Source organism: Lagenorhynchus albirostris, chromosome 16 (assembly GCF_949774975.1).
Source record: "Lagenorhynchus albirostris chromosome 16, mLagAlb1.1, whole genome shotgun sequence".
In the NCBI taxonomy this organism is placed as follows: domain Eukaryota; kingdom Metazoa; phylum Chordata; class Mammalia; order Artiodactyla; family Delphinidae; genus Lagenorhynchus; species Lagenorhynchus albirostris.
The window spans coordinates 6,142,208-6,159,820 of record NC_083110.1 but is presented as its reverse complement, the minus strand read 5'-3'; the positions used below and the strand labels follow the sequence as shown (position 1 = coordinate 6,159,820).

General features: G+C 41.9%; 1 protein-coding gene and 1 non-coding gene across 2 annotated transcripts; both read left to right on the top strand.

Moving 5' to 3' along the window:
- Positions 1-2,947: 2,947 nt before the first annotated feature.
- TOMM20 (translocase of outer mitochondrial membrane 20) lies at positions 2,948-14,435 on the top strand. Its single transcript, XM_060125882.1, has 5 exons — positions 2,948-3,198; positions 7,590-7,636; positions 8,215-8,296; positions 11,323-11,465; positions 13,213-14,435. The coding sequence occupies exons 1-5, from the start codon at positions 3,078-3,080 to the stop codon at positions 13,255-13,257; spliced, it is 438 nt and encodes a 145-aa protein (XP_059981865.1). The 5' UTR covers positions 2,948-3,077; the 3' UTR covers positions 13,258-14,435.
- LOC132507693 (small nucleolar RNA SNORA14) lies at positions 3,643-3,774 on the top strand. The gene has a single exon (XR_009536266.1). It is a non-coding gene; the product is annotated as a small nucleolar RNA SNORA14 (small nucleolar RNA).
- Positions 14,436-17,613: the final 3,178 nt, after the last annotated feature.

Sequence of the window (17,613 nt, the reverse complement as noted above, 5' to 3'; positions counted from 1 at the left end):
ATATAAAGATGCTTTATCTGTAGACTACATAGACTATCTCTATAGACTATAATTCCATCGTGTATTTTCTTTATAGTGTATATTTTATTTATATGCTTTTTAGTGTATATAAATAGATATAATTTTAGTGTCCTTAACATAGAGTGTTGGTCTTTAGGTTTTCATGTAAAGAGCCCTGGAGTGGGGTGTAAGGACATCTGATTCTTGACCCATCTCTCTGGCTGTGCATGCATGACCTTGGACAAGCCTCTCAACCTCTTTATCTAAATATCCTGATTGGTGAAATAAGGGGCTTGCACTAGATCAGTGGTTTCCCTCTTTTTTGACTGTGATCTGCAATAGCTTTAGTTTTACACTGTGATCAGTACAAACATTGGTATATTTAACTGACACACAAGTTCACAAGACAGTACCGGTCCTTACTACACATGTTGCCATCTGATATTTTTTATCCTTTTTTTTTTTTTTTTTGCGGTACGCGGGCCTCTCACCGCTGTGGCCTGTATCGTTGCGGAGCACAGGCTCCGGACGCGCAGGCTCAGCGGCCATGGCTCACGGACCCAGCCGCTCCGCGGCACGTGAGATCTTCCCGAACCGGGGCACGAACCTGCGTCCCCTGCATCGGCAGGCGGACTCTCAACCACTGCTCCACCAGGGAAGCCCCTATCCTATTTTATTTAAAACACTGGTGATGGTCCACTAAGGTCATTCCATAACCGATTAATGATTCCACTCACAAGCAACATGCCTCAGGGATTTCCAGGCTGTTTCTGTTTCAGGATTCTATGCTTATAGGTATGTTACAAATGTAAAAAAAAAGAAGTATTAAAAACTGTAGTGTGGTTGAGAGATTCAAAGGCACGGGTGTTGCACTAACTGTGCTTTGTATAAATGTGGTGCTTGGTTTATTGGACTCATAGCAGTGACCTCCCATTTACATGGTATTTACTCTGTACAACACAGGGATACAGAAGAACAGCATGTTCTTTGTTCAGAGTCGTAATCTAATGGACACAGTCTCAGATTTCCAAGAGGCCTCATGTCATCTGTGTGGCCTTGTGAGTCTTCTGTCCCAACACCCCTGAGGCTCAGGACCTACCTGTATCAGTTGAGGTACACTTTTTGGGATAGGAAGAATCTGTATGTGTGCAGGATATAAGGAAAAGCTTTTTTTTCCTGTTGTGTGCAATCCTCTGATCTCAATCATTTGCTTTGCTTTGGTGCATATGCCCCTTCACACCCCACTGCAGTCCTGTCAATGCACATGTACCTTTGATCTAATTTCCAGTCTTTTATAGGGTCTCAGGTCCAGGCAGAAGGGCTTTCGTAGGCTTTTGGACTAGGTTAGGAGCTCCAGCTAAATGTTTCCATAGGTACCCTTGCAATAACTAATGACACCAACTACCACAGAGTTGAGCCAAACTAAATAGGTTAAGTGGACAGTCCCCTACAAGACTGCCCTCATGCACCAGTCACAGATGTGGGGGAGGGGTGGTGTCTCCAGGCCACTCTTCTGACCAGCCAGCTACTAATTTGGAGGTTCCTACTACCCTCTCAGGTTCAATAACTCACTGCAAGGACTCAGAACTCAAGAACATACGTATGATTACAGTTTTATTGTAGCAAAAGGATATAAATCAAAACCAGCCAGGGGGCTTCCCGGGTGGCGCAGCGGTTAAGAATCCGCCTGCCAATGCAGGGAACACGGTTCGAGTCCTGGTCCGGGAAGATCCCACATGCTGCGGAGCAACGAAGCCCGTGTGCCACAACTACTGAGCCCGCCGTGCCACAACTACTGAGCCTGCACTCGAGCCCCCGAGCCACAACTACTGAAGCCCGCACGCCTAGAGCCCGTGCTCCCCAACAAGAGAAGCCACCGCAGTGAGAAGCCCACTCACCGCAACTAGAGAAAGCCTGCGCACAGCAACGAAGACCCAACACAGCCAAAAATAGAAACAACCCAGCCAGGGACTTCCTTGGCGGTCCAGTGGTTAGGACTCAGTGCGTTCACTGTCAAGGGCCTGGGTTCCATCCCTGGTCAGAGAACTGAGATCCTCCAAGTCCCGTGGGGCAAAAAACAAAAAACAACCAGCCAAAGGGAAAGACGAGGGGCACAGGGAGAGGTCTGGGAGAATCCCAAATTCAGAGCTTCTGTTCCCTCCCTGTGGAGACCGAAACTTACCCCTCCTAGCACACGGCACACTGACGTGTAATACACAGAGTAGTGCCAACCGGCCAGACCCCATCAGGAACCATCTCCTTAGCCTAAACTGTCAGGATCCACTATGAATAAAACACATGCCTATCACTCCAAGGTTTTAAAGAGGATCCCGCCTCTGCCTCTTTAAATTTAAACTACATACATAATGTTTTCAGTGGCTATGACAACTTGACAACTCAACGTTTTCTATGTTTTTCCTTCAATCTCTTACCCGTTGCACTTTTCCAGGAATCGCTCCATTTAATTTTCTTCCACTCCTGAGGCTATACTGTAACATCATTTGAAATCGTATGGTTTCACTCTTCTGACCAGCCAGCTACTAATCGTATGATTATGGTCCTTGGGGCACAACGGATTGTGACTGAACTTGAAAAGCAAATTCCATTAAATTCAAACAAGAGTCACGCGTTACCTGCATTCTATAAAAAGATGAAGCATTTGTGGTCAGCGACCTTCCTTCTTTGACACAAGTAGGGAGGTCGGCTACACACGCTTTGGAGTCTGCGCACCACCGCCACGTGCCGCCCTGGTTACATCACGCTCAGCGGCTTTTACGGTAGTGCGCGGCCTCCAGCAAAATCCCGACTCCTACGCGAACGGCGACGGCGGCGGCGGCGGCGGCGGCGCCCAAGCCCCTGCGCAGGCGCAGAAGCAGCGCGGGAGCCTCCGCTCAGGCACTGCCGCGGACATCCTAGGGGGCCTCGGCCACAGGGGCCGGAAGTGACGCATCTCTGCCTTTCCGCGTCCCTCGCGGCGGGCGTCGGGGCTCAGCGGCGCAGTCCGCTCCGAGAGTTCTGAGCCAACGGCTTCTTCGCGGGCCCCGCCGCCGCCGACCCCACTCCTCGTTGGAGAGAAGATGGTGGGCCGGAACAGCGCCATCGCCGCCGGCGTGTGCGGGGCCCTTTTCATCGGGTACTGCATTTACTTCGACCGCAAGAGGCGGAGTGACCCCAACTTCAAGAACAGGCTGCGGGAACGTGAGTGGGTCCCCTGTCTCCTGGGCCTGATGCCTCCCCACTCCACCCCGGCGTCCCCATCCCCTCCTGCCCCTCGCCGGGCCGCCGCGTGCTGGGCGGCCGCGTGGTGCTGCCGGGTCTGGGGCGGCGAGCGAACAAGCCAGAGAAAGGTGATGGCGCTGGCCGCGCGCTCCCAGGGCTGCTCCCGGCCCTTGTGCCCCGCACGAGTCCCTCCATTTTGGAGGAGGGAGCTTTCCCATTTTGTTTTCCCCAAACACTTTTCGGCGTGTAGATGCATATTTGTTTGTATTATGATTTAAGGCGGGGGTTGTGGTCCTTTTTGCTGTTGATCTTTCTAAACCTCTATTTCTAGCTCGAAAGTTGCGGAGTTTTTTTGTATTTTACGAATTTGTGCTTGAGACCAAATCTGCAAATCCAGCTCGGTATCGTTCTCAAACGATAAGGTTGCATTCTTAAACCCTCTTGGTAGCTTCGTTCTAAAGGCTTCCAAGATATGAGTGAATGCTATAGAGATTGCAGGGGAGTCCAAAGGGCTTTGCTTCTGTGGCTCAGTCTTATTTCATACCTGCGACATCTTTTAAGAGAGATTTACAAGAGGGGAATCGTGTCACCAAAACCTTTGTGATCTTTGAATTTCGGAGGTATGCTCGTTTGCAGCAATAGAAGGGCAAATTTGTTGCATTAAAAAATAACTTTGGTAACTTACCTAGGTTGCTCAGTCAAAACAGTTCATAAAATTAGAATTTATATGTAAGTTATTAAAGCCCAGGAAGTACGAAGAAGTGAGTATCCTATTTAATGATTTACTGCTTAATTAAGCTAAAATAAGGCATTTCACATGTTCTATAGTCACACGTGGCTAGTGACTACCTTACTGGAAAAGGTGCTCTTATACCATCTACAATATGATATCTGATTCTAGCTCTTCTATGTCTCAGGAAGAAAGGGATATGGAGATAATTTATTTTATTTATGGTTAGGTGGAGTAATGGAAATAGTGCTGTTTTGGATTCAGACACTGAGTTTTCTGGCCCAGGTTAGTCACAGATTAGCATAATCTTGGGCTGAGTCTTAATTTTCTTAGCTTGCAAAATCAGGTAATGCCTCTAGTTGGTTTTTTGAAGATTAAAATATTTGAGGTGCCTGCCACCATTCCTGACATGGAGAAGGCCCTGTAAATGCTGGCTGTAAGTGTAACTGTTGGAATTTAGATAATTTTCCTGTAGTTTCAGAAATAGCTGGGGGGGTGATGGCGTGGATGCAGAGCTCTGTAAAGAATGGATTAACCTTTTTTTCTTTGGAAACACTACAGTTCTATTGTTAAACCTTGAGAAAATGAATTTTTGGTTGAAGAAATCATGAAACTAGCATTTTGGGCAAATTGAGAAATCTGTTATTTTCAGAATTTCTTTTCCATCATCCTCAATCCATAAATTTTTTTTCTAGTTTCAGCAGTATCCTGATGACTTAAGTGGTCAGGCTTGAATTAGTAGCTGAATAACCCTTGAGCAACGGATTTCAACCTTTAGTTTTCCTCTGTTGTAAAATAGTATAATGTAGAGTTTAGTACAGTACCTCTGGCAGATGGTAATGGATGAACGCTGAAGATTGTTTATGAATATAATTATTTGATATTTTCTTTACCAGGTAAACCTTATTCAGAGTAATTTTGCAGTCTGTTTAAAGTCTGTATGGTTGACCGATTTTAAGAACTTGATGGCGTTTTGTATTTGTGGAGCGAAATTGATTTCAGTTTAGTTTAATTTCGTGTTTTTCTAGCCTAATTCCTAATAGAATATTTACATCTATAATAAAAGGGCAGCGTTTTTCAAATCAGTGTTTCTGGGGTTTTGTTTTGTGTGTGTGTATTTTTTTTTTTTTAAGGAAGAGAGTTAAGATGTTTAAAATAGGTTTGAGGTTAGATCTGGGATTCTAATTTATTCAGTTTTTTTTAAACCTTCCATTAGTAAGAGCAGATTACCAGAACTCCTACAGCATAATTTATATCTAAATAATCACTAATAAATGAATATTAATCTACAAATTATAGTGCCAACTATAGATGTTTTTCATTATACAGCACTGTGTAAAATGATTCATCATTGTAAGATATATTGAGTAATCTTCTCATTTAAATGAATGCTTTAAGAATGATTTAGATTTGGGACTTTTTGTAAGTTCATATTTTATGTAGTTTTTTTTAGTCTCTTTTAACTTGTTAGGTTACACAGTAGCACTTTGGACTGATTTCTAGCAAATCTTGAGTCGATTTGCTGATTGAATGTGTAACTCCTTGGTTTTTCAGTGTGTTCTGTGTCCTTTTGTCACAGAGATCCTGTTTGATACTGTCCCTGAAAATAAGTTAATGTAACAATTGTCTTATAAAAGTAAAGCCAGAATTTTAATCTTATAGCTATAAATTTATACAAGCTAATTGTCTTATAAATTAAACCACAATTTTAATCTTAACAGCTATAAATTTAAAGCAACTAAGCGATCTTAAAATTTGGTAACTATCAAACATTCAACAACAATCATGCGTTCTTCTCCACTCCATTTTAAAAAAATAACCTGTAAGATTGGAAACTAATACTGTTTCATTATCATTTTTGTCATTTTCCATAATTCTGACTTAGCATATTGTATTTCTCTGTTTATTCCACAAACTTTCCAGGTTTAACTTCTGAGGTGCTGTAACATGGCGATGATAATAGGGTTACTATGAGGATAAAATAAACTAATTAATAACATTTAGAATAGTGTCTGGCATGTAACATCTAAAACAGGTGCTTACCCTTAACATCCAAGTGTTCCATGTCCAATTCCTCTGTGAGGGCTTTCTCTTCTAGTTGTAGTACCCTCCCAGCACTAGGCTGTACCGTGATACTTAGTAATTAGTTAATATAGTCTGGTTATCAGTCATTATTTTCTGCCTAAAGAGGGCTGAACGAAACCCTTAGTTAAGCAAATTGGGGGTAGAATATATTATGCATTCTGTTTCCCCACAGTTGCCCGGTGATGAACACCTAGCAAAGGTAGCTGGTGGGGAAAATAGGCAGTCTTCAAAATAATATGTAAGATAGCTTTAACCTATTTTTTTTTGTTGAAAGTGCTAAGACAGTTTTTAAGCCTTAGAGTTGTAGCACTTTATGTAATCTGGGGGCTAGAGTTGGCCAGAGACACTGGTGTGGTTAAACCTAGTTTGTAAGTGTAGATAAGAAAAGGTTCCCTGACTGTAGTAAATTAACCATCTGTCTCTGCACTTAGGCAAACAGGTCACTGCCTCTTTAGTCATGTATTGAAATTTGGATTTATAGAATGCTTTAAGGTTTTAAGAGGACATTTGCACCGTCAATACACTGAATGTTTATATCTCACCATACCAACCAGGCACTGTTTAAAAATACATTAACTCATTTAATCCTCATATCAACTCTATGAAGCAGATATTGTTCATAAACCAGTTGTTACATACAGAGAAGGGGAGACAGCGGTTAACTGTAACTTGCCCAAGGTCACACTGCTAGTCAATGGAAGATCTGGGATATAAAGGAAGCCCGAGCTTCCTTGTGCCAACACTCTTTCACACAGGGTGTACAATTAAACAACAACTTAAAATACTGTTAGTGTCCTATTATTGATTTGGTTTTAAGGGTTGACTAACAGATTTAAACAGCATCACTTACTCCTAAGATTTGTAGTATTGCTATTTCATATCAAAAAACAAACAAAAAACCAAAACAACTTACAAACTTTAGGCAGAGGGGTTTTTTTTCTTAACTAGCTGGCAGTAGTTTAATTAAGAATCATTTCTGAGTGCTACCCTTCTTCCCTCTTATTTTTGCCAAATGCATAAAAACTATGCTTTTTTTTCTTTTTTTTTTTTAAAGAAAACTGTCAAATGCTGGGGGTTTTGTCGGTTTTATTTTGTTTTTTTGTTTTTGTTGTTGTTTTGTTTTTTTCCCTATTTAAGAATGCCAGGTAGTTTTCAAAAGTCAGTAAAGACAGAGTCTGTTATATTTCAGCAATAAAGCTCCGAAACAACAGTGGCTTGAGTTTTGTTCGTGTTTCATGTCCTGTGTAGGTTGAAGGTGGGAGGAGAGGCTTGCTTTGCTTATGATAATTACTCAAGAGACCCAGCTGGGGGAGTGTCTCCATCTTGTAAACTGCTCATCCTGGTGCCTGAGAGGGAAGGAAAGCGCTTCTGCCCAGAAATGTCCTAGTGTCCATAGCTCATTGACCAGAACAATTTTTATGACCCTGACAAATCACAAGAAGAGAGCTTGAGTCAAGCATGTTTTGCAAATAGAATGAATGACTGCCACAGCATTTAGACTTCCTTTGATTCCCATTTTAATAATGATGAAATGAAAATATTACCTTTCTTGCAGGAAGAAAGAAACAGAAGCTTGCCAAGGAGAGAGCTGGACTTTCCAAGGTATAATCTCTTAGAGAAACAATTATTTTACAGTCTACTTCAAATGTGTATTTTGAGAATGCTAATTGGTATCAGACATTGATTTTCTGTTTTAAAATATATATATATATTTTTTTTTTGCGGTACGCGGGCCTCTCACCGCTGTGGCCTCTCCCGTTGCGGAGCACAGGCTCCGGACGCGCAGGCCCAGCGGCCATGGCTCACTGGCCCAGCCGCTCCGCGGCATGTGGGATCTTCCCGGACCGGACGGGGGCACGAACCTGTGTCCCCTGCATCTGCAGGCAGACTCTCAACCACTGCGCCACCGGGGAAGCCCTGTACTCTTTACCTTTTACTTTAGGTTTGATTCACAGTTTTCTAAGAACAAATATCACTTTGATCAAAAAGTATTTTTTCTTGCATTTATTTGAATGTAGATACTAACCTCTAATCCTTGCGAGTGTTGTTGAAGAGTGAATTTCTTTTTGTCAGTTTTCATAATGAGCTATTCAGGTTTTTTTAGTGGCATGATTTTTTGTATTGTTTATATTCCTGGAGTAATTTTGGTATCAGTTACTAAATATTCTATTTCTAAACAGTTACCTGACCTTAAAGATGCTGAAGCCGTTCAGAAATTCTTCCTTGAAGAAATACAGCTTGGTGAAGAGTTACTAGCTCAAGGTAATTAATATTCATTAGAAGACTAGGAAACAAGGCAAAATTCTTCACACTAATATAAACTTATGGTGGTGAGTGGCTTTTTTAATGTAGTGTGGGCTGTTGTTTAAAAAGATACTGTAAATACTTCAAGACAAGTTTTTAGGCATTTAATAATATGAGACATTTAATAATATGAGGACAAGTAATCTTTACAAATGAGGTTGCTTTTAAGTACTTTAGAGAATACAGTCATAGTGTAATATATAAATAGTGACTGAAAGAATATCTGGGAGTATAATTCCCTCAAGTCCTTCATCTAACCTTCAGGTCTTTTCTAGTACTTATAGGAAGGAATGGCTAATATAATAAGTCCCAGAGGAGGCTGAAGGTTAATTTACCTGTTCAGAAGTATTTATAAATATTTTTACTGTCAAATTAGCTTTTATCTCAAAGTAGCTTTGAAGTAGTTTCTGTCATTAATAAAAAAAGTATCACGTGTCAACTTGTTTTTCTTATTCTCACTGTTATAATAGATTTAGATAGTATTGAACTACATGATGCAGGTCATTTGTGGGGTGTTTTTTTTCCCTTTTTTTTATGGGGAGACATTAAAGGTTTGCGATGGTGATATTACTTTTTATCATGTCTCCTGTTTCATAAGAAATAATTCTTGAGAGAGGTAAGGGAGGCAGTAATTGTTTTTTATTTGATTGGTATAGTAAGCTGCTAATATTTATAAATTAAAAGGGAAACGTCTTGCTAGGAAATAATTGACTTTTTTCACGGTATAAGAAAAATATGAAGTTTAATCATAGGGCAAGGTAAAGCACTTAAATCCTCATTAGGATCGTTTGAGAGGCTATGACTGTATTACTTTAATATCTAAAAAGAAAAGCATGTATAATGATATGTGTCTAAGGATAGAGCGTATGTTTGGGTTATATTGGAGATCCATGTACTGTGGGCATCTGTCTATTTGTCTTTAGCCTTTAGATCCAGATGGAAAAGAAAAGTTAACTCATGGTGGTGGGGGGACGGGGGGGTCAAGGAAGGGTAGAGAAGAGTTGTTCTTTTTCCCAGGCGTATGTTGCTCCCGTTTCAGCCCAACACACCCAGAGGGGTACTTAACTCAGCTGCCAAGCTGCCTTTTCTTCTGGTGGAATCTACCAACCCAGCCTGAGGTAGAAGACTCAGGTGGTTAGAATTTGGGAAAAGTAAGCCATGAGAAAGCATAAGCAGCTTAGGCAGTGAGCGTTATTGCTTGGCAAGGCCTCCTACATCCAGGGGTCTTCCATAAGCATACTCGCTTAGCTGGGCAAGAGCTCGTCTCAGGATATGTGAATGGGATTGGAGCTGCAAGGGCAGAGGGGAAGCGGTTTGTTTCACTGCGCTGAATTGCTGTGGTTGTTCATGAGTGGTTTCCAGTGTGTTTAGAAGTTTTAGGAGGTGTCTCAGAGGATCCCCTGTGTTCTACACATAATCCTCTGGTATAGTCACTCTATTTCCGTTCAATAATCGGAATTCATATCCTCAGACAACAGTGTGATCCCGTCTGTTGCCTGTAAGTTCAGTGGCATGAGGATTCACTGGCCATGTGGCATCTTAATTTCCAAGTCAGTGGAGCCATTGTGTCCCCGATGGAAGTCCCATCTTATGTGGAAGACCTAAGTCTTATATTTTCCGTTTTTAATTCTTCTTTGTAGAGTTAATGGTTTCTTCAGTTTGAATACTTCAAGTGGAAATGCTAGGTGGAGGCAGTTCCTCCTCATTTACCAGAGTCTTTACTCCCTTGTTTGGTCACATTCTTACTCAGGGCTGGAAAACTTTGTTTACTGGTTTATTATATTTGTTTTTTTTTTTAAGTTTAATTTTTTTTTTTTGGTTTATTATAGATGATAGTACTGAGGAGCAGCCAGACAGAAGAGAGGCGTAGGGTTAGGGGGTGGGGACTTCCACGCCTTCTCTGGAGGTGCCGCCCTCCTAGTACTTCGATGTATTCACCAACCCAGAAACTCAGGAAATAATTTCTTGACATAATCAGAATTTGTTCAGTTTCACGGAAAGAGTTACAAATGGCACAGTCCCTACATTAAATTGCCAACAAACTAAGATTAAAAATCAGTGAGTAGGAGAACCAATGAAAAAGTCTACAACAGAAAATGAGTTAGCTACCAATCAGGGAAACATTTTCACGTCTCCTTCAGGCTGCACCTTGAATTCCCTGAGAGGGAGGGCCTAGGCATTGGGGAAACGAGAGCATTCTGCTCAACACAGCAGTGTTTCATACCAAATGGCGACTTCCATCTTGTAACACTTGGTTTGTTCTTCCTCTGCTCTGTCATAAAAGGATTATATGGTGCTTTCAATGCTGTTGGTATTATAAAACATACTACTTGATATCTGGCTATCAGGTCAGCAAAAGTTGTAGCAACATCATGTGCGAAGGTAGCTCAAGATGACAAGTTGACTGCGATTGAGGTCCTGTAAATGTGTAAATGTATCCAGGATTGCTTGGCATTTTTTGCTGTTGGATCTGCAGAGAGGTTGACTGCCAGTGATGACTAGGTTCAGAAGAGATTAAAGGCCTTTAGGGTGTCTACTTACATGTGGTGATATTCATACAGTATAAGGGATTAGTTTAAAGTGAAATTGGGCCTGTCTACCTCAGTCCCCCAATCTTCCAGTTCTCTATTCTCATAGAAAATATTGTTTCATTGTTAGCAATTTCTTATGTATTCTTAGTATATAAATAGTAATAAACTTGGACATTTCTTTTTTTTTTTTAAACTTGGACATTTCTGTACCTTATTTTCCCCTCTTTGTATGTGTGTTGGAGTCCCTTTAATATCAGTACATATAATCTGACTCATTCTTGTTCATGGCTTCTTAATCAGTTATATGAGTGTACTTACTATATTTTCTAGGTTTTACTTGCACAATGTTTTTGGTCATTTTCACTTGGAGATACAGTGAAGACTTTAGGGTTGAATTTTGAACAAAGGCAAAGGCTTTTCCAGTCTCATGTTATGTTTATGTAAATCTTCCAGGTGAATATGAGAAGGGTGTGGACCATCTGACAAACGCGATTGCTGTGTGTGGACAGCCACAGCAGTTACTGCAAGTGTTGCAGCAAACTCTTCCACCACCAGTGTTCCAGATGCTTCTGACTAAGCTCCCAACAATTAGTCAGGTAAAGATTTGAAATGTTATGAAATAAGTGAGTAGTATCTGAGAGTTAAATGTTTAGGGACATTGGCATTTTAAAAAGGAGCCTAGTGGACATGATGACATCATGAAACTCTCCTCCATGTAATGAAAAGGAGATGTCAGTGCTTGACCTTTTCTTCCCTAAGAGAAAAGTATCCAAATGAGGGGGCATAAAATCTAGTGATTGTGCGCAGGAAGTCGATTAGGAATTATGTCTCTTAGTGTTAAATCTCAGGCCTTAGTATTCAAATCATCAAATTAAGGCCACTCCCAGCTACTTTCTGAACCTAGCTTTCTGCCTCTTGTGTGAAACCACACATGCAGTTAAGGGGCCTGGCAGAGGCCAGAGGAGCCAAGGTGGCATGGCTTGGAAGTCAGGTCATAAAGGGCTCTGGGTTCCCTCTGACCTCACTTGTCTGAAGGCCCCAGTGTCTCTGCTGCTGCTGAGGTGGGCTTCAAGTTTGGAGCTATTCGACTACATCCCATTTAAATAAGAGGTTAAGCATAACTTAGGAGTTAATTAAAATGCATTCCTTTTAAATCCTTCTCAAGGAGCCCGAATGAATCTACTTTTTGGAATATCGTGTCTATTAAATGAATTTTCATCTTTGATATAATTAAAAATTAGTAAAATGACTGGTTAATTCTTTAAACTCATCTTTACAATTCTTTAAACTAATCTTTACTCATCTAGATTGGAAAGGGACTGAAAAGAAAAGGGTCCTAAAGATTTAAGGGAATGGGCCTAGAGTCTGTCATACAGAGTGTAGTAAGTCAGAAAGAGAAAAACAACCGTATGCTAACACATATACATGGAATCTTAAAAAAAAAAATGGTTCTGATGAACCTAGAGGCAGGACAGGAATAAAGACACAGACGTAGAGAATGGACTTGAGGACACGGGAGGGGGAAGGGTGTGAGAGAGTGGCATGGACATATATACACTACCAAATGTAAAATAGATAGCTAGTGGGAAGCAGCCACATAGCACAGGGAGATCAGCTCGGTGCTTTGCAACCACCTAGAGGGGTGGGATAGGGAGGGTGGGAGGGAGATGCAAGAGGGAGGGGATATGGGGATATATGTATACGTATAGCTGATTCACTTTGTTATACAGCAGAAACTAACACAACATTGTAAAGCAGTTATACTCCAATAAAGATGTTTAAAAAAAAAAAAAGGATTTAAGGGAAAGAGTTGGAAAACCAAGGAGTTTCAGTCTTTTTTATTTTAGACTAATGTGGTTCCCAGTCAGTTGTCAGAATCCTCTAAGATTATCTGTCTTTTGAAAGACAGCATAGCATAGTGCTTTTGGGAAATTGACCTGAGGATGATGTCTTTGTATAATGACTGTGACCATTTACAGGCAGAAAAGGGAAATGTTTGGAGGATAGAATGATCAGTATAGCACTAATTGGTATTTCTTCCTGTGGGAGTGAAAAGAGATCTTAAATTCTTTTTGGTTTTAGTTACAAAATTGACTAACATGTAACACGATATAATGTTATGGTTCCTTTGTTGACTTGAATTTTGAGATGGGACTGACAATGATCATTATTTTCTCAGATAAAAACAACGTACGAAGTGTTAAATGTTGATATCTCAGTATGGGTAAACCTCAGCAAGATTTGATTCAGAGATTTGATACAAAGGGCATTTTATGTTGAACTTAGAATCCTGATTAAATGCTTATCATACTTCTAAAAATTAAAAATTCTTTTCTCTTTCAGAGAATTGTAAGTGCTCAGAGCTTGGCTGAAGATGATGTGGAATGAGAAATATGTCAACATAATAATCTCAATTTTAAAATATTTTAAAAATCTGAACTTGGAAGATGATCAGCTCTGGGGGAGTAAGGGCAAATACGCTTGTTATGGACTGTCCTACACTGAGATCTACCAAAGTTAATTTTTACTTTGTGTAGATCCATTTGTCTGTTTTATTTATTTTTCTCAGTGAAAAGTGTATTTTGATAGGTTTTGATTTTATAAATACACTATCAGTTACCGAGATATGGATTTTGTTTATTCCTAAAATGTGCAGTTAGAATGTACATGTATAACATCATATTACTTAAATTAAAAATACCCAATGCTCAGTTTTGATAGGCCAAAAAAAGTGTAGAAGAAAACTGAAGAATGCAGTTTTTTCCTTTAAGCTAGTACAGTTTGCTGTACATCAGATGATTGGATGGAAACTTGATTGTGTATTAAAACTGAGCATTAAAATCTTTAAGAGATTCTTTCTTTCCATTTAATCTCTTAAATATGTCTAATGTGCTGCTGTGCTATAGTAACTTCACTCCCACCGTTGATTATATCAGTGGGCCTAATGTGTTCCGGATATTTATCTCCTTGTATTTTAGATATGTGTAGTTGCAAATAGCACCAGGAATTAGATCTGTGTACACCCTTAATCTAGCTGAGTAAGCTTTGCCAGTTAATGTCTGCCCACATTTATAAAATGAGGGAATTGGTCTGCTGATTCAGCTTCTAATTCCTTTGGTTCTGTTCAGCATTTTCAAATCCCTTTTTCTGAGGGATATATCTGTTTGGGCAACCAGCCCTTGCATTTTTTAATACTCTGAATTTTGCATGCTTGCCTGACTTAGTATTTCTGAATTGATTTTTTTTTAAGGTATAACTTGTGTTGATTTTCAGTGAAATCATGTTTCTGTCACTACTTTTGTAAATTAATCTGAAATTTAACCTTCAAGGTAGCTGGGACAATATGCTTGTAAAAGTTTGTGTTCCGCTTTGCTTTTATCGTCAGTGTACCTCCTGAATCCCCTTCCAGCCTGATTCACTTATCTTGTTATGGGAATAAGGTATAACTTTGTGGCTGAAGACTTGCAAAGAATGAAGATAATGGGACCTTTTATTCTCAAAATAGTGACATTATCTGCAGCCACAGATTCAGTATCAGACCTGAGAATAAAGATCCTTGGTACTTAGTGGTGTTTGTTGAGCATTTCTCGTTGTACCGGTTGCCTTTATTCTGTCTGAATGTAGAGAGACCTTTTCTGTGTATTAGACATTTTGTTTTTCTTAAAAACTTTAACTGCAGGGTTTTGTGGTGGTTGGGATGTAGTGGGATGAGTTTGGAGTGTGGTTCTAGTTTCTCCCTCTGGATAGCTGCCAGCCTTGGGCAAGTCCACATGACATCTCAACTCCAGTATTCTCATCTGTAAAATAAGAACATCAGACTAGGTCCCTTGCACATTAAAGGACTCTTCCTCAGGAACCTTCCAGGTTTGTGAACAGTGTGCTTTTTTCAGTGACAAGCCTGCATGCTTTTTGAGGGGTGAGGTGGAGTGGGGTGACTAGTTCAAACATGTGTTGGTAGGTTCATTTTTCTAGTAGGATCCCAAATCCAAAACAGTATAGTGGTGATTTGTCAGTAATTGACCGTGCAGCTAGGAAACACTCTTCTGCCCTGCATCTTCCCAGACGGGGGATGGACTTGGGACAGTCAGAAGGATTGTAGGTGGGGAAAGAGCAAGGGGCAGACAGCTTGGCAAGAGAGGAATGGACCCAGGAAAACTTAAGGACTGGCTGGAGGAGTGTGAGGGGTCAACTTAGGTTTATTTTAGGAGGGAATGAAGACTATGTGCCCTTGTGAACTGTAGTGCAGCCCAAGCTGGGTATCACTTGGCTTTCTGAGAAATAATCAGCATTAATGCTTACTGAAGGTAGTGATATCCTTACTTGAGAGCTGATTATGCTAAGTACATCTTATTTGAGTGACAGCTTTGGTGCTTTAAAATTAGGTACCACTTTTGAAAGCTAGCTATGTTTTGTTAAAAACAACAACCAATACCAAAAAAGTTTTTTCTGTCTAGACAAGTAATTGCTGAACACTGTTTACTATCTAAAGTTTTACACAGTAATGGAACCAGGTGGTGGGGATGCTGGGTGAATGGTGCTTAACCCAAGATTTAAGTAGAGTGATAATAGCTTGGTTGTTCCCATGTGCTAATGTTGCAGCACACTTAGGTCTTTGGAAATGGAAATGTTAGTGCACGTTGGCATGCTTCCTTGGGCAGAGATCTATTGTTTTGGTTCCACAATTTGTGCTTAAATTCTTCAACTCTTATTTGGTTGGTCTTTATGTTTTCTAACTCTGCTAAAAACTTCTTGGAACTTCTCGCACTGTGCATCCATTCTTTTCCTGAGTTCTTGGATCATCTTTACAGTCATTACTTGAGCTCTTTCCAGTAGATTGGCTGCTCCACTTTATTACTGAATTTATATTGAAATTCACCATATCTGTATAAATTCACCAGTTCCACATCTGTGAAAACTACAGGCCTTGCCTTCGTTTCTGCTGATTCTCGGAGTCGCTCATGGCCCCTCGTGCCTCTGGCTTCCGCGTCCGCGTGTGCTGTCTTTGCATTAGCCTCTGTCAACCTATACGTAGTAGCTTAGTTACATTTCTCGACCTGGGAGAAGTGGCTCTCTGTGGGATATGTCCTGTGTGTCCCAGTACAGGACCAGGGTAGGTAGTGAGCTGTGTTTGCAGACTCAGTAGTTTCCCGGCCGCTGCCGTCTGCCCCCTAGTGGCCGAGGCTGGTCTAGAGGTTTGCGCGCGCTTCCTGCAGGTGCCCGGAAGGGGAGGGGCTGGTGCCCGCCCGCTGTTGGGCGGGGCTGGGTCTAGGCCTAGTGGCGTGTGAGGAGGTGGCCCTGGACTCCAGTCGAGGCGGCCTGTCTACTCATGGGTGGGGCTGGGTGCCTGCCCTTTGGGTGCTTTGGCCTGAGGCGCCCCGGCGCTGGAGCCTGCAGGCTGTTGGTTGGACCAGGTCTCCGGGACCAAGGACCCAAAATGTCTGCCAGCAGCATTTATGACCCCAGAGAGAGCCGCAGACGGCCGCTACCTCCCGAGGAGACTCTCCAAGACCCGCAGGTAGGTCGGGCTCAGGCTGCTGTGCAGTCATGCCGTTGTCACGCGAGGGAGCTTGCGTGCGCCCTCCCGGAGCGGAGTCTCCTCTTCCTTCCACCCCGTCCTGTGGGGCTCTTGCGATCGAGCCGCACCGGCCTTCACAGCCAAATGCGCTCCCGATGCCAGACCCCCCCCGGCTGCGGAGCCTCCCATGGGGCTCCGCGCTCACGCGGGGGTGAGGCTCTGCGATGTTAGTGACCTCTAGCTGGGGTCGCCCGCTCAGGTGGTGTGGGACTTGATGGTGGCGAGAGGGCGCCTCTCCAACCTTCTCGTGCTTTCTTTATGTCCTTGGGTGTAGAATGCCGCCTTCTGGTAGCTGCCAGTTGTTTTAATCGACGGTTGTTCAGCAGTTGGTTGTCATTTTGTTGTGCTCCTCCGCTGTCGTCTCCACGGTTTGTACTTCAAGAGCACTTAAAACGGGGGCTTACCTGGCAGGGTCAGCGCTGTTCTGTTAGATAGATAGAAATTAGGTTCACACCTCACTTCTGTAAAGTGTGTAAAACCTGGTACAGTGTGTGTGGTGGGCAGTCGGTAAACATTGGAATCCTTTTCTTAGTAAACTTGACGGTTTCTCATCTTGCCTGCCTTTCTGACTTTGTTGACTCAGCCTGTGGACCAGAGTGTGTGTGAATGTCAACGCAGAAGAGTTTTTCAGAAAATTGGTATATCATGCAGATACACAAAATTTCCTTTCTTGTAACATAAAAAACGCAGTTTTATTATTGCTTGTGCCTCAGCTGCGTACGTGATATTAAAAGGCTTGGAGAAAATTTTGGCTTGGTGTATGTCTGCAGAAGTGAATTCTGCTGAATTTGATGATTCAACGTAGAATCAAGTTTCTTGGTTACCATCCCTTTGAGAAAGTTGACGGTTCTGCAGCTTCTCCCCAGGAAAATGCACACTTGCCTTTGACTTAAGGGGGATCACAGATCCCAGGTTAAGAACCCCTGCTTTAGTGTCAACAGGTGAGGATTCTGTAGTAGTGTTTTCCCAGCCTTAGATGTATCAGAATCATCTGATTCTGATGGAAGCCTTGTTAAAGCAGATTGCTGGGCCCGACACTGGCCAGCAGGTCTGGGCCAGGAACACATATCAATCAGCATTTCTAGCAAGTTCCCTGGTTTTGGTGATGTTGCTGGTCTCAGGTCATGAATGTGACGCAGATGGTGACGCTCAGTGGTGAAGTGGAAAAT

What these genes read in the sequence shown, in the direction of transcription:
- TOMM20 (XM_060125882.1), top strand. Translation starts at nt 3,078, where the DNA reads ATGGTGGGCCGGAACAGCGCCATCGCCGCCGGCGTGTGCGGGGCCCTT. An exon ending in CAAGAACAGGCTGCGGGAAC is followed by an intron (nt 3,199 to 7,589) that starts GTGAGTGGGTCC and finishes CCTTTCTTGCAG; the next exon opens with GAAGAAAGAAACAGAAGCTT. An exon ending in AGAGAGCTGGACTTTCCAAG is followed by an intron (nt 7,637 to 8,214) that starts GTATAATCTCTT and finishes ATTTCTAAACAG; the next exon opens with TTACCTGACCTTAAAGATGC.